General features: G+C 32.7%; 1 protein-coding gene across 8 annotated transcripts in view; it reads right to left on the reverse strand.

The window, feature by feature from the left end:
• Positions 1 to 18172, reverse strand: part of LOC118189934 (neogenin-like) — a 482712-nt gene that overhangs the window by 91675 nt on the left and 372865 nt on the right. For all 8 annotated transcript variants that reach the window (XM_085807362.1, XM_085807356.1, XM_085807346.1 and 5 more), the window contains exons 2-4: positions 14213 to 14381; positions 11727 to 11872; positions 2243 to 2527 (exon numbers count right to left, since the gene is read on the reverse strand). In XM_085807362.1, coding sequence (XP_085663488.1) covers positions 2243 to 2527; positions 11727 to 11872; positions 14213 to 14381 — 600 coding nt within the window. The remainder of the gene's footprint in view (positions 1 to 2242; positions 2528 to 11726; positions 11873 to 14212; positions 14382 to 18172) is intronic.

Genomic DNA, 18172 nt, shown 5'->3' on the forward strand with positions numbered 1-18172 from the left:
GGGTCAATTTTCCCAGAAGGACTATTAATTTCGTTTTGGAATTATGCGTTGATTCACTACAAGCTTTGTTTCACATTTCAAATGGTTGTCACCAAATATTATCGCCCTGTATTATATTTAAAGAAATTAAATAATAAAGAATCTGCATAAATGTATATATGTTTCTCGCATTGTGATAAAACAACGGTACCAAGAACCATCCAATTTTGAAAAACGTAATCTTCCTGCGAATATGGGCATCTGGAAGCACAAATTTGAAATTTGGAATTTGTTTTATTATCGATTTTATATTTTGTAAAACTTTAACGAATTTCTGATTAGCAAATTCAACGATTTCAAAGGAAGCAATGACAACACTGTACGAAAGAAAAAAAACATTTTATATATATATATATATATATATATATATATATCCATCGAGCAAAACTGTGTATCCGAAATTCTAAAGATATGTTGTTTTTAAAATTTTCTGATATTGCTGTTGAATTTAATTTTATGTAGTTTAAGTGCGAAGAACATGATATTTAATACACAAAGTAACACACAAAATGTTAAAAAAACGCCCCTTTGGACGTAATTTAAAATCTGAAACCTTTCAAATTATTTTAGTCTTATTAATACTATTGTTAACGTAGTTTATTATACAAAGGCTCTTGAGATATTTTTAGAAGACTTCGTTTTGCTATAAAAAATCGCCTGCTTGGAAAAAGTTTTTTAACTACAGTTATATTTTTGAGCGTGTAAATTATCGTCTGCTGTTTGACAATTTTGTTTTGATGCAAAATGGCGCTTTCAAAGAAGCAATGCACGGAAAGCTATGTTTATTCTCTTTCCGAAGAACTTTATTCGTATTTAGTTACTAAAAATGCTGTGAAAGTCACGATGTTTCGGTATCTAAAGAAACGATAATAATATTGTCAATAATAAAGAAAAAAAAGTCAGAGTTTGGCTTCAAGGAGAAAAATGATTCAAAATAAATATCCAAGGGAAAAAAATGGAATATTTCGAATATTGCAAAGGTAAGAAATTTTGAACTCAAAGGACAGTTGCCTAATCATTATAGTGATCAGTGTCAACTGTAAACAAAGTGAAGAATGCTGATTTGAATCGTAAAAAGGCGAAAAAACATAATGTGCATAGTCTTTCTCCACAACATATCGCCGAAAGCAGTATGCGTTGCAGAATTTTCTATGAGAAACAATTATTTGGGCAAAAATGGAAAAGTGTTGTCACAACAGATGAAACTTATTATATGAATTTATTAAGTATTATAGTTATTAAGCAGATTTTTCAAAACAAAGAACTTAAAAAAGTGAGACAAGCATCTGTTACCTCAACTTCTTAAACATCGCGATGAGTCTTCCTTTGCTCTGAATAAAATGAACTGTCGAAAACTATTCCGCTGTTTATTTTTGTCGTGACCGTAACTATTTTAAATGCAGAAAATTTTAACAGATGATAGCATAAGTTCTATAAATTTTATTTTAAGCTAAAAACTACTTCTTCTAGAACTCTGTACATACAAAAGTGTTCACTGTACAACTTTCCATCTCAGCTTCCTTTTCATGATATAATATTTTGTCAAATAAGGAGTAACTTTATTCAAAGAGAAAATTTTAGCGCTAAAGAACTTGGATTTGATTCTGTATTAGTGTTTCTTTCCCCGATGAGCGTTTCTCTTACAAAAATGCGATGCTGGAATACTCATACCCTGTTTCAAAACATATCATACTCAAAAAAATTATTAATTTTGAAAACCTAATTACTGATGTAGAGTCAATACGCAGTTTTATATGTAAAACATTATCCCTGTTAGTGATATAAATTCCTCACACTATACAGGTAACTTTATAACGTAAATGCATAAATTTATGATATAAAATTTGGCTAAAGCTTTCAAATACGAGAAAAGCCTAAAAAAGTGGGCAATGCGGGAGTTTTAGATAAAAAATTTCGTTAAAAATGAAATTTCGCAAAATGTATGTTGCTAATTCTACCAATTGAATAGAAATGTTTGAACAATAAAACGGTGTAGCAAAAAACGTTGTTGTTTTTAAATAACTTTATGAAAAATATGCGATGGTTAAGATGTTAAAGAATGGACGCTGTACATTGAATGGAAGACGTATCGAAATAAGGTATCGATACGCACCGAAACTTATGATACAAAATGAATGTATCCTGAGCTTTGAGAAAAATATCACTTAAATATTTGTTACACGGTGCTACTTAAAATACGTACCATAATCTAAACTGACAGTTAGGGTTCCAGTGGAGCTGATTCTATGCCTTTCGATATTGGAAGCGTTGCATTTGTATGTCCCACTATCCGATGTCTGCACCCTCTGTATTTCTAGTGCTCCACTGGGCAGAAGGGTGTACCTGTCTTTCTCCATTCGGATGGGTCGATCATCTTTCAGCCAAGTAATTTCCGCAGGAGGGTGACTTTGAATAGAGCAGGGAAAATAGGCCGTCTGTCCTGGATATACAGTCACGTCATGTGGTTGTTCATCGAACCTAGGCAGATCTGAAAGAAAAGAAAGAAAGATTTAAATGGTAATGGTTATGTAGTAATTTTATTTTAGTATTGATTCCGCTAATGAATTACGCGAAAATGAATTTCAGATTTGTTTTACCATTATACGCCAATTCGTTTTATAATTGCCTTTTTTACTTTTAAATAATTTTTACAGAATGTTCATTAGAATTTATGCGAAAAATAAATTACAAAGTAATCCTTCGAATGTTGAATTACCTACCTGCAAACCAAAACAAATAACTATGGAAACAATACCACATTATCCGTATAATTAACTATGTAAACCATAGTTTCCCACCATTTTTTGGACTTTAACCTTTTTTATTTTTTCAATTTTTTTTTCGGTCCTCTCCCCTCAAATGCTCCATTTCAAGTCTATTAAACACTTCCCTACGCTTTCAATAATGAAATGTAGATTGGATGTCTTAGGACATTATCAGTACAATACTTCTAAGAACCAAATCATTAATTTATTATTCAGCATTAAATATTTTATTAAAGAATAAAAAATGCTCTGGAAATCATAAGTGATTTTTTTACCATTCTGTGGCAAAATAGCCCATTTTGTTCATTCATGTTGACAGCGAAAAAAGTCGCCAAAAGATATTTAAATAATTATATGAATCTTGTGATAAAAACTTCATGCTTATTTCGTAATTACAAAAGTATATATTATTACTTTATGCAATTTCAATGAAAGAACTTGAAATTCTTACGTTTACCTAATCATAACTACATTAAAAATAACACAACAAACAATTCTCTCGCTTTCCTTTTAGACTTTTTATACCAAAAAATTATAAGGATTTATTTAGTTTAACTAAGCAGTTATTTTATCTTAATTATCTTTAATGTCTTTCTCGCTTCCGTTTTCCAGTCAGAATGCTAATTTCTAGTTCGCGCATATTCAAATGAGACAGAAAGAGACAGTATTCAAAGAAAGGTTTTAGGTTGTAGAATCAAAGCGTGTTCCGCCTGCTGAAGGCCACGTTACTAGTTGAATCTCTTGATGGCAATTTATCTACAGCTTTGCATTATTCTCCCCATTACACTTGTCACGCCGATATTAGGTCTGGGCCAAATTGCGCGCCTTACTTAGCTAACTAAATTCTTTACTTTTGATTTAGCTATAAATGTTGGCTGGTCAGGTAAGCACAATCTATGGTTTCTATTCTACTGATTTTAATAAAAAGTTCTTTTACAACCTTTCCAAAGGTCTCTGTTGTAAATTCCAAGACACAGCGACAATTCTCCTTACGTCTTCCAGAGTCTCTATTTTAGGTTATATTACCAAAGAGGGTGAGACTATATAAAGTCTAACCATAGCTTAGTCGAAAAAACATGCCATTTGAAATTGCTGGGACCAATTAGGAGACGTAAATACTATTTGAATGCAATTATAATATATAATAAAAACGTTTTATTTAATAATAATATATATATATACATCAGTGTGAAAGCAAGCATTCACATTTGATATTCGATTAGTTAATCGTCATCGAAGTCGCGCAGCGAGTTCTTTAATTGTTGTCTAACTGGTTTTCTTTCTCACTTGAATGGTGGACAGCATCGATGGCGGAGGCTTTGGCATCCCTATTCTTTGCCAGCGGTGTTAGATGGTATATCGAGTTTTTCTTTAAGCTTGTAATTTGTCGTGATATAAATTAGTTATGGACTGGTAATGTACGTTTACTGGTATTGGTACGGCCTGGTAATGTACGTTTACTGGTAAACGTACGGCCTGGTAATGTAATGTACGTTTAAGAAAGATAACTTCAAATTTTCGAAACATTTTGCTTTTGATTCAGATATCTGTCATTTTCTATGACCTTTGCACATTTTTCAGGAAAAATTTCAATTCTATCTCTCCTTTTTTTACGAATCCTTTCCGTTTAGCCGTGTAATATTTATTTATTACATTTCAGACCTCTATTTTACACTGGAAAGTTTTGCCCATAAGAAATTCTGCAGTAATCAAAACAAGTAAAAATCAGATAGGGTAACATTTGGATGCTTTAACGTATGAGGAATGATTATTCAGTCAAAATGCTAAGGTTTTGTCAAGTATCCTAGCCATGCGTGTCTTAGTGTTTATTTTGCCGAAAACTCTCAGCACAGTTACTATTCAGTGGAAGTTACCGGGTAACTAAAGCCAATTTCATATTACTTATCAGGTAAAAAAGCACATCGGCATTAATGTCTTCATTATTTAGTACATCAAAAATAAATTACTCCTTCCGTATCCCACCCACCAATTTTTTAGCAGAGCTAAACTTTCTTTGAAGACAATAACTTCCTTCTTTCTGTAAAATTTGGCTTCCCTTTTGGGTTCAATCAATGTTTTTTTCAAGTAGTACTAACATAAATAATTCTTTTTTCGTCTGCAGTCAGAATACTTTTTAAGGAAGGTTCAGCTTCTTGTGAACACAGAAATGCAAAACACTGTTGTTGTTGATTGTGCAAATTGAAGCCTCTTCTCTGTTTCTGTTTCGTATAATGTTTCTGTTTCTGTTCCTTCATCGACATCTCTAAATCATCACCTTCCACGCCTCCTTTAGTCATCCAATAACACGCTGGTCTTCAGAAATTTAAATTTACATATCAGAGGTTCTTACATTACCCCAGGAATTAACGTTCACTTACAGAGTCTGTGTATATTAAAAAACTTCAAAACTTCCTTCTGGCTTCTGCAGCATATCCGTGCAGGCGGAAAATTCACAGGTCGGAGAATACGCAAATTATTATGTAACATCATTTTTCTGTTTCAAAAAACATTTCAAAAGTTTTGACTTCAGAATTATCTTAGGCTATTTTCATGCATTCCAATTTTGGCAAATTAAATTCCTGCATTCTTTCCTATCAACGTGGTACAGTAAAAGTCTTTTTAACCGGCAGCAACGGCACCTAGCCGATTCCGGATAAGAGGGTTTTTTCCGAATAACTGACTATATATTTCCAGAACTTACTTTTAAATTCTTTGTAATGCCGTCTGTACAAATTGCAGTTCATTGGTTGTTATTTTGATCTATCGGCCACAGTTAAAAAATAATATCAAAAACCATACAGCTTATTTAAAATCAAAACACACACACGTGATTTTATCTTTCTAAACAAAAAGTTAAACAACATTTTAAAATTAACATATGACAGCTATGAATTTCCAAGTGTGATGGCACACAACTTCAAATGTCTGTCTGCTTACAAGACTGGCCGCAGTTTCAAAATTTCGCTGAATATACAGTGAAGCTTCATGATATATACCGACATAAATGATAACTTTCTGCAAATCTTATGAAAGTCTGCAAACTTTCGTCAGATTTCTTCCACGTAATGTTCGGGCTCTGCATGTCGTCTTCATCTTCATCTTCATCCTTCCTTTCCTCCTCATATTCTTCCTCCTTTCGTAGTACATGACCGACTATTTCGTCGTCATCTTGAGAACGTGTGACGAATACAGAACTGCTTACATAAATGCAAACCTGCACCCCCTCTTTACCAACTTTCTCCGAACATGTAACTAAATCCAATATGTCAGGCCACGTGTACTGAACGTGTTTTGAAACCAAGAGAATCTTCGTCACTCCATTCGTTTTCTGTAAATATGATCCTAAGACAAAATTTACACAAACAGTAACGTAAAGTAATGTTCTTCGCATCTTTGCATCCAAGCAACAGACAAATATAAATTTGGCGTATATAAGTACGAATTGCTGCTGGAAATTACGGAAACTACCTTCAAAGTTCATCCATTGACGTATAAAAAGGAGTTCATCTCCATATTCTAGATGAGGAATGGACAAACTACGGTCCGCTGGCCAGTTACAACCCTCCTGAAAGTTCCATCCTAAGCGTACCAGAAATTAAAAGTAAATTACATTTGCATAATATATTTATAATATTAGTTTACAGTATATAATATTATATATTTAATATTATTATATTATTTTAGAATAAAATCTACACATTACAGAACTCATGCCAAAATAATAGAAAAGGATGTCACGTGATCAGAGAAGAAAACGAGTTCATGTAGGTAGATGTCTATTATCTCATTTCACTGACATTTACACTGCGCATTTTAAGTTCCTCCCAGCGCCTTTCTGTTGTAGTACGAGCATACACAAGTAAAACGAACAGAACAACTGAAGACAAGGGTTATAAAAACGGTCTGAAAAAACTAGATTTTGAGTTAGATTGAAGATATTAATGCCATTCAAACAGAATTGAATATTTTCACCATGCCTTTTAACGTAAAATGTGAAGCAGTGAAGTCGGGTTTGAAGATTGAATTACTTTAGTTACAATTTAATCTAACAATAATCTCAAGCAGTCGTTTCTCAATGTTCAAAGCTACAGTTTTACAAATCGTTACCAAAAGCAAGTTTTCCAAATTCATTATCTCGTACCTAGAAAATTAGCGTTCAGTTTGTTTCATCTTAGACATGTGAACGAGTATTTTCTACCATGAACCTAAGAAGAATTCTGTTAGAAATAAACTGACAAACGAGAATTTAGCATCACTTCTCAGAATTAGTACATTTTAGTTCGAACCTAAATATAAGGAACTTTTAAAAATGCAGTTGCAATTTTATTAAATACATTACCCTTTGTATCGTAATATTTTTAGAATAAATTATATTCACCTGTAATTTTTTTTTTTTTTTGACCCGTTCCCAAAGTTGCTTATCTCTCTCCTAGACAATTCCTTGCTCCATTAGTTGGGAACTTGTTAACGTTGGGAAGAAGAAACACATTAAACCCGTTCTTGATTAACTGTTGGTTTGCCTGTAAATGTGTCTTTATAGCAGACGCAATACAAATGCAAGAAAGCCAACATACAGGCTCTAGCTATTCAAAGCTAATTTTACTGCAAACTACAAACTATTTGTTGCAATAAAACTTAAAGGACTTAAATTGAGAACAATGCTATATAAAATTAATCAATACCTTTTATTTTGAAAAACTTTCTATTAAATTACGTTTAAGGTAATTCTTTCCAAATCTAAATTTACGTTTCTCGTAATTATTCGGTAAAAATTCAGAGAAAAGGAAAATTTCCCCTTATTATTAGGTTTATCGTAATATTTTTTGCTAAGATCAGGAGCTCAAAGCAACACAGCAGAAAATAAAACCTACTAGTATGAGTATCTATGATTGAAAAGGTAAAGAAATTTTTAACAACAAAATAATAATGAATTAAAATTTTAGTAACTCCAACTGAACATACTTTATTATACTTTATTATTAAGACGCAATTAGTATTTATGACTTCGTTTCAAAAAAGCTTCGAAATTAATTTTGATGAAAGGTCGGTTGACTTACAGCTGAGAGAGTGAACAGCAACATGAGATGCAAATATTGCCGCTATTAAAAATTCTCCGTTATGCAATTGGCACGCATTTTCGCGAGTTTTTAAAATTATAAACACACAGTTAAACGTGTTAAATTTAAATTAAACAAGCACACATAAGAGGTTGATGAAGCTATGATTGGATTCGACGTGTGTTTGGCATCTATTTCACAGACGATGAAAACTTTGACAGTTGCATAACTGGAAAGTACAAAGGATACTTTGCCATTGACATAGGTACCCTTAAAAATTAACATATTTGAGGAAGTTCCTGCCACTATTATCAGGGTTGCTTTGTATTTCGCACATTTCAAGTGATATGTAGTGTCCGAATGCCCACCATGAGGTAAAGAAAATTCTGAAAAGCATAGTTCGCATTTCCCTTCGATCACAAACTATTTTCAAAAACGGATAAAAAAAACTACTTTCAAAAATCGATAGCAAATTACTTTCAAAAACAGATAATTTTTCCTTAATTTATTGTTAAACGCAAAGTTCCTTTTTGGCATTATGTAAATTGGATTAATTCAGTCTACAGTACAAAATAATCCCAAATCCCGACTCGCAATTTGACTTTAACTGACATACGGAAAACACTGACGTGGGCAACGTATGTTGCCAACTCTGTTTTGAAACAAAATATCTAAGAAATTAAATAAAAATATCTGGATCTCATAGGCTACATGCTATATGAATTCTGTGGAAAAACATTTGGACGAAAAAATAAATCATCTAAATTCTTCATACCACATGTTATAATTTGGTGCGAAAACATCTAGACAGCATTAAAAGTACTTTGATACAAAATATTTAGACTGGCAACAATGAGTGTAACATAAGGGTATTTTGATTTCTAACTCACCGTTTTACTCTAAGCTGCACTGTTTTTACTTCCTGCATATACGGCACTTTTCAAATTTTACCAAATAACCTAGACAAAAATGATCTGGCGAAAACGCAGGGACTATTTCACCAAACAGGGGCAGTCCCGGTCAAAGCAAAACGTCTGTTAAGCCTATTTATAATGGAATAGTTTTTGCAAATTTAAACTAATATTTGCATTGTACATGCAACTAAGATAAAATTATCATCATATAGATAATCCCAGAATTCCATTTGCCCGGATCAGTTTTTTATTTCCTTGTACGAAGTAAAGGAAGTACTGTAATCACGAAAAATTCCGGGTACCATAATTCAACGAAAATATCCATCTTGACCGCTGTCGAATGAAATTTAACGATGCTTTGCGTGACATCTGTATGTAAGGACAGAATAAAGGACTCTTTTCCCCCAAACGATTTGTAAAACTGATTTAAAATGAATTCAGATGATTTTTTGATGTGGCGTCTGTACGTAAGTCGTACGTATGCATGTATCTCGCGTAACGCCGAAACGAGTAGCCTCAAAGCGTTGAAATTTTGTATATAGAACTGCTATAACATGTAGTTGTGCATCTCCCTTTTTGGTCACATTCGGCCGCACTAAAAGTACATAACTATATAAATACATATATCTACTCTGTTACTCGGCTCAGCGAGCTTAGGTTTTTTATATGTTGGTAAATTGTGCATTTTTTTCTTTAAAAATGATTAACTTGTGTTATTCTTATCTTCCGGTTCAGGATTTTATGCCTTTAGTTAATGTGCACGCAATACTAGTAGAATTATCAACAATTTAAAAGTTGTTTAAGTGCGGCTAAGCCTAATTTTTTTTTTACCATAGCAACCATATTTATGTACATTTCAAACTCTTAGTAGAATAGTGAATTAAGTTAGTTTGTGCATCAATTTCAGTGTTTTTTCCCCCCGAGTGTGACCAAAAGTAAACTTTCAGTTTTCTGCACCGAAAAATCTGCCTTCTTGCTTGTTAGTCGAATTGCTTGCTTTTGCGTAGAAACTCTAATTTTAATCTATTATCAGTTCTTAAGATTCTTCACTTTCAACGGTAACTTAGAATCACACAGTGGAGAATCCTACAAACTAAAAAATGTTTATACTCTTTAAAATAAAACTATAAAATATTAAATTAATTAAAAAAAACTGCAAGATATTTTATATAGTATTAATATAAGAAAAACATGAACTATAAGATATAATATATATAATACAATATTAAATTAATATTTAAAACAATTATAGTTTTAAAATAAACTCTAAGAAACATATTTTAAAAATGTATATACTAAAATCTAAATGAACAGGCCTGTCATGATATAATATAGCCATTTCTACTGCGTGAGTCGTCACTAGCTGGTGTTCTTTTTGTAAAAAAAGACTAAACAAACATGGAGACATTATGACAACTCCTTTGCGTTTCTAGCTACAAATGATTTTCACACATACGCAAAGCATTTACAATCAGATTCTTCTCACTAAACTTCTGATATACATCATAGTATTGAACGTAATTTATTGAAAATTAATGGTAATTTTTCCCTTTAGCGTGAAGTACTATAATGTTTCTTTTTGTTTTAATACTAATATTTTCAACTGCACAGCTTTTTTTTTTTTTTTGGATAAAATATAGTAAACAAAGTTATCATTAGTTAAAAATAGAAATCTCTTCCATGTACTGAAGCAAATACGCATTTGGCGAACATAACAAAGACACCCAATTACTCAGGATTTTCAAATATTCGAATAGCCTACGGTTCCAGTTAGTGTGGAAATTTGGGTTTTTATTTCGTTCGAGTTTAATCGTTAACTAGTAGTGAAATATAAATTTTTATTTACGAACTAGAATTAATCAACCTGGAACTACCCTAGTAAAAACAAAAGGCTTGCTTCACCAAACATTTTTCATCTCCCTTAAAATAATACTCTATGGCCATTGATTTTTATTCGCAAGAATGTTGATATATAAAATCAATAACCTGGCTTCAATTAGATCTTTAGATTTTTCCCTCTTTGATACTACCCTTTTTGTCATTTCTTTCTTTCATATTTTTCTTAGCTGAAATGCTACTCTAATAACAATATTTTTGTTCAGAACTTTTGAATCTTTTTTTTTAATTGGATCAGTTTTTCTAGAGATCCGAGATTCGAAAACTGGAATCTTAACGCATTTTTCGCCATTTAAATCTTCCGAAGTTAAAAAGAAAAATATTGTTTTACCTGAAAATTTTTAGAATGATTAATTTTATTGATATCCAATAGAAATGTTCATTAAAGAAAAAAACGCGAGTTTTACTATTTTTGTGCATTTGGTTCCCCAATGTCAGATCGTGGCAGACCTGAAGGTACATTTATAATCCATTTATAATCTTCTGGAAGGCGTTTAATGCTCAATGCTCAGTGCTTACCTATTTTAATTGCTAAAAGCTAACTTTTCTCTCTTCTGCGCTTGCTTTGATTTAAAAAATTTCCAACAAAATTTCTTTTCTAAATGAACTGCTGTTTATTTTTTTTCGGGGGGGGGGGAGAGGCTCCCAAAAAATCCGAAAATAAATCTCAAGGTTGAAGAGTCTTAATTCCGTATATTTGCTAAAAGTTCCTCTGTAGTCCCTTAATAAATGCAGAAAATGGTTTCAAAAAATGTATTCTTAAAATAGTTTTACATTAAGTGCCGATTTCAGATTTTGCTTTAATAAAAGATATCTAAATTAACTGAAAGCATGTTATTCTTCTTTTCTCCTTAACATTCTTATATGAAAATTTTAGAGATTCGAAAACCTTCTAGAATTCGGATTCAATAAAATTTTAATTCGTCTTTAAAAATATTCTTATAAGGACTTTACCGTTATATATTTTATACCGATATAATTTTTAACGTAGCAGTGTAATATACACTGCTACGTTAAAAATATATCGGTACATTTAATGACATATCTGTACTTACTAGCGACCTGCAGCTTGGCCGGTTTACTGACGATGGTGCCAACATCTTTGACCGTTGCTGCACATTCGTAAATGCCTTCGTCTGGCCTTTCATTGCGTGTGTGGTGCACCTGACTGATGAAAAGAGAGCCATTTGACAAGATCGACCTACGAGAAGAAATAAATATTTATTCTAGATCATGAATATAATTAAATATATAATAAAATTTCAGTTACTCGAACCTCCCGTTTTCCAGATTATTTATTCTTCATTATTAGTTAAGTAAATTTATGTTCGTTTTTAATTTATTCACGAAATTGTAATTCTTTTTTGTTGTATTAGATAACATCGATACAGTACACACAATTACAGTACAGTGCAGTGATTACAATGCAGTACACACATTTTCATGAGGAACTATTAATTAATTTGCATTTATAAATACGAAAGATAGCTTAGCGTACAATATTTAACAAAGTTTATTAATATTTGATTACGTTACCGCAAAGCACTCGAAGGCTATCTGCCTAAGAAGTGGGATGCCTTCATGGAAGACTTTTTAAAGGAAACTGGCTCATATACGTGCTACATATGGAGAAAACTAAGAAAACGTCCGTGCAGCCAGCCCGTTCGCTGGTATTCGGAACCCGAACCAAATTATCAATGTTCAGCGGAGTTTAGCATTTGACCGCTAATGGGCCATACACTACATACGACTACTGCTCCTTATTTCTTGTTAGCATATTGCTTAATGATGACAAATGGCTTTTTGTTTTCCCTTAAAAACAAATCAAGAAGTTTTGTTCAATTTTTACGACATAAAGTAAAAATGACTTGAAGTAAAAAGTAATAACAAAGTTAAAAGACGTCAAATATCTTGCAATGAATGCTGGGAATTTTTATCTTAAACTATGTATCATAGTTACAGGCAGTTAATTTTTGGTATACTTTTGCTTTTTGCTCTCTTGACATTTGACTTTTTACTTTGACTTTTCAGTGTAATATTTATTTTGATATTCGCTTGCGTTACATAATTATCAAACTGGATTTACACAGTGTCCGTAAAGGAAAATTAAAGTTGAGTTTAGATTAATTTCGCTAAATAACTGGTAAAATAAATGGTAATTTCAGAGTAAAAGAAGTATTTAGGAATTTAGCCGTTTAAAAACGAAAATAAACAATAATGACTCTCTCAGCACAGTCATACAATAATGATATCTCAAAAGGTCAGATATATCAGAAGATCTTATCGGCATCACTTTGGAGTACAAATTATGAGCATAATAAATTCTCCATTCACGCGTTTTTGCCAGTATTTAATTTCTTTCTGGCATATAAAAAGTATAATTTCATTGATACGATGGAAAATGGGTTGCATTGATCCTACTTACCCTTATGTCAATGTACAGATAAGATCTTAACATCGTTCAGAGATACAAAAAATTAAAAATATTTCAGTTTTGTTTTCTAAGTGATAATTTGAATAATACAAATAAATATGAAGTATTCAATGATTATTCTTGTGATACATTTGCAACGGATTTCTCTCCTTCCTTACTACATATCTTCGTGGAGTAAGGGGAAGCACGTTCGGCTGGCCCTCGAGAGATCGGGAATTTGAATCCCGAGGGCATTGCTCATTTTTCCTTTTTCCTGCGATACTTATCCATCGCCTTTTATGACAAAAACTTGATGACTTAACACATTCACTTGACTCGATGGTGGCTAAATGTTGTTATATTTATAGAAATGTCTTGCAAATTTTATATTATATTTTATAATTTTCAAATACACTTCAAACTTTAGAGGACTTTTCTAAACAATAGTATAAGTCTTATGCCATTGGGCTGGCAAGAAAGTAATTTCGGTTTGCACATACAGACAGCGCTTTGTAATTCTTCTGTCAATCATATATTTTTTTTTCTTTTGAGATTTGGCAGCTGGCACATTTAGGTTGCTATAGAAACAAATCCCGCGTATTTTTGTTTACAACTATTAGTTTATGTTCTGTTTTAACAAGGGGTGCAAAAAATAAGCATTTTTGATATATTTTATACATTTTAATTTTCACAAGCGACTGAGTCTCACAAAGATATATGTGAAATTTGTGGTGTTGATTGCTTAACAGGATGCATAAATCAGAATTGGTTAAAAAAATTCATTTCAGAGAATTTTCATTTCAAGATCACCACCGTTCTGGCCAACCTTCTGATGTTGATGATGAGAGAGTTACGGCCATAATTCAATCGAATCGCCACTTAAATATGCGAGAAGTTTCAAAAACGTTAAATGTGTTGTAAGGTATTTCGCCCACCTTCTTAGCAAGCTTTCGTAGTGTAGCGGTCAGCACACTCGGCGCGTATTCGAGAGGTCTGTGGTTCGAGTCCCGGCGAGGGCATTGCTCATTTTTCATCTCTCCTGCTTCGAAATAACCTAATGTCTCTACAGTGTCGCACACAATTGAAAATCACGTTCTTTATCAAATAAAATTTTTGAATGGGTCTCACCTTCTGGTATCTCCAATGAACTGCACGGTCGATCCATCCCTCCTCCAGCTATAACTGGGCTCGGAGGGTCCTCTGGCAGTACAGTTGAGAAGGGCAGGCCCGTCCCTCACGGCGATCACATCCGTCGGCTCGACGGTGAAGTAAAGCTCTTTAAATGTCGCTGCCGAACCTGAATAGGCAAATTTGAGTAATTAAAATTCTATGAATTAGCACAAAAGTTATAATTTTTTACACTCATATGGTATAAACTTTTATGAATAAACAAAAGACTACAATGATAGTATCACGAAACATTTTAAGGAACACAGCAGACGTATAATTATAAAATTATAATAAAATTACAACCTGGTTCTCAAAAGTTACCGCAATATTGGAAAAGTATATTCTTTTTTCTTACTTTCTTTCTTATATCTAAAAATATTCTTCTTTAATTCTAATGTACAGTGGCTCGGTAACACCTTTATCGCAGAAGGAATTTTACGGATTTTGTGATTATCAAATTTCTGCCCCCCTCATTTTGTGATTTTTATTGGAATTTTTGAATTTCCATTCGCATTTAAATAATTTTCCTGCTTACGGAGGAGTATTTTTAAGCTTAAAAATGTGTCACAGCATAACAGGAATTAACGCTGAAGAAGAAAATATATACATGTATAAATACATTCCATCAGAACATTCGTCATTTAAATGGAAATCTTACTCCCGCGCAAAGACGTTGTAACAATTGAAAATTAAAAACAAAACGTATTTAGTAATTTGATATATTTTATTTATACAGGTTGTTTCAAAACCTAATGTAACAAACAAACATTAAGGAGTGATAAAACCAGAAGACATACCCTGCACAGATATATGTGCACTTTCAGACGCACGTTTTAAGAGTGGTGTTTTCGCGTGCACTGTAATTATCATTTTTGTATTCAATTTACTTTGCATTTGTAGTCGGTATTTTGTCATGCTATTTGTTTGCTTGTGCTCCTTCGTTGCAGCATGTGTATGTTTCTCATTTCATGAATTTCATATTCCACGATTAAATTTACAGTGCTCCTGAAATGCTCTCTAATGTAGGGGTCTGAATGTAGGGTTCCAGTTGAAAAGATTCAGTTGTATGAGGTAGAGCTTCCAAATTTTTACATCTTCAGTAAACATTAATTAAAATATTTAAGAATGAAAATAACAGTTACAACTGTAGAGATATTAGGTTTTTTGGGGGGGGGGGGGCGAGAAGCAGGCAAGATGAAAAATTAGCAAACACCTTCGCCTCTGGAAACCGGCCCAGCGTGCAGAACCACTACACCACGAAGGCACGCTAGGAAAGTGGAAGATATACCTTATATACTCCCCTTTTCAAAGGGCGACTGGGGTTTTCAGGGGACCCAGTCGACAAATCCTGGGTGAAATCCTGGTAGAAACCTCATCCATCACCCTTTTAGTTCGGGCGCCACTGTAGAGACATTAGGATTTTTTGGAAGCAAAAGAGATTGAAATATTAGCAACCGTCACCGGAAATCGAACCACGGACCTCTGGAATACCGGCCCAGCGTGCAGAACCACTACACCACGAAGGCACGCTAGGAAAGTGAGAGATATACCTTATACGATTATTAAACGGCGTTTGACATATCGTGTCAAATGCGTTTAATACAAATTTTTGTAAAAATAAACATCAAATACTCGTAATTATTAGTAACGATTTTCGAGGCTTCTTATGAAATATTTGCTCGGAATGAATAAGCAAGGGCACAGCTCTTTAAAAGCTTTCTTTAGAAAAAATATTATTAAAGACAAAAATACTGAAAAATTCAAAATGTTTAGTTCAGTTTCCTCACCTCATCGATTTTAAAAGCCCATAAAATAAAGATCAACATTTGTAGAAAAATTAACTTTCTGACGAAACGTACAAAGAAGCGATTTAATTCCGTTTCCATGCCAACCCTAAATCCTATTTAGATCGCGAAGAAAATTTTTTCTTTAATTAAATAACCAAAGTCGAAACACTGCAAAAGCAGTGGAAGAATTTTGTCTTTCTTTTCGTGCCAGATATCGGAAAAATAAACAGCTAAAAATTCCGTTTATCGAGAATTGTTTTTCTTTTAAAGGAAAATAAAATAAAAGGAAGTTTGTTTAAAATCATAATTATCTTTACTTTTAACAAATGTACACTTTCATTGAATTACAACAAATATTCAACATAAAGGGATAATTTAAAGGCTTTTATTTTCGAATCTCCGTCTCGAAATAATTAAGGAAAGAGCACAAGTGATTAAAAAAAGAAGTATTTTCACGCTGGAATTATTGCCCATTGCGAAACATTTCATAGGTGCCATTACGAAGTGAAATCTAATTTCAGTGTAATTAATTTTCTAAAAAGAAATTTTTACTTTCGGAAAGGAGTAGTTGCAAAGAATCTTCTTCTTATTCTTCACCCCCCCCCCCGTCTAGACATTTCACAGGTTTAAAGTAGAGAAAAGACTCATTGATTAGTAAAGAAAATGAAAACGCTCTTGGAAAAGATCCAAATCGATACAAAAAGGAAACGTAAAAGGATGCAAATGTATAAATATTACGTTCTCCAAAACTTAGAATATATAGAAATAAGCTGTTTCATTACTAATGCTAGAAAACTTCTTAGCGCAGTTTTTCCAGACTTTTGGATCTTTATGATATATTGCACTCTATGCACAGGCATCCTTATGTGGCAAGTAGGTTACTTAAACCCTCCATAGAATAGAGTAAAAATGTGTTTATCTAGCAATGCATGTATAGTGTGTGCGTTTTTGTACTTCCGAAATTTCATATTCTATAATCTGCTTAAGACGATCTCCAAACTAAAATAGTTAAATGAAAGGGGAAAAAGTCTGAAAGCTTTCAGATTTTGTATTATGGCCAAACAGGCATTTTTTATTTTCATTACGTTTCGAGAGTATTTGGGCTAAAAATATTTAAAAACAGCATATCTTTAGAATTTCCGATAGACAGTCTCGCGAGCTGGAGATAAAAATGTTTTATTTCCTACAGTGTTGCCACTGTTCGCTTCGAAATTGGTGATATTTTTTATTCATAAATTCGTTAAAGTTTTACGAAATATGAAACAGACAATAAAAGAAATTCCAAATTTGGGCTGCCAGGTGCCAATGTTCGGGTGGAGGACTATGTTATTCAAAACTGGATGGCTCTAGGTAGCGTTGGTTTTCCACAGTGCTAGAAATATACATACATTCATGCAGATTCTTCATTAATTAGTTTCTTTAAATATAATGCAGGGCGATAATTTTTGTTGCCAACAATTTGAAAAGTGACACATCGCATTTAAGTGATTCAACGCAAAATGCCCTTTCCAAACTAATAGCTCTTTGGGCTAAAAATTCATTCATGTGACTATTTGTCAGGAATGTTTGCCAGCCCTTTAAAATTTTCTACAGATGCCCATAGCTCTATGTCCTTACCATCCACAAATGTTGCCACTGCAACAACACTGCACTACCCATCATAATAACTGAAAATATATACAGGTTACCAGTAGTCAGAGGTCACGGGTATTCTTAGGTTACTGACATTTTAACAGTCTGTCTTCATTTACTGTACTGGCTCACACCAGTGACGTGATCTATGGAACTTAAAGCACTGACAAGCAACAATGACCAATCCTTTAAGTAAGCTTTGACGGTCACCTGTACTATTAAATTTATTTTATTTGAAAAATTTATTTTTATCTTATACAGAAATGGATTTCTGAACCTTGAAAAGTAATTTCAATTGCAATAAAAAACAAGAAAAACTATATAAACTGGGCCATCAATAATGTTTCCTGGGATTTATGAAATCTTAATCTGCTTCACTTCATCACACAGGTAACCTATAAGTTTAATTCCAGTGATTCCAGTAGGAGATCGCCGAAGATCATATGATTTCACGGACATCGGCGAGTTTCATTTTAATTAAAAAAAATCGTATAAATTT

This window comes from Stegodyphus dumicola, chromosome 1 (genome assembly GCF_044657685.1).
Source record: "Stegodyphus dumicola isolate Sdum_Otavi_A_Nest chromosome 1, ASM4465768v1".
In the NCBI taxonomy this organism is placed as follows: Eukaryota; Metazoa; Arthropoda; class Arachnida; order Araneae; family Eresidae; genus Stegodyphus; species Stegodyphus dumicola.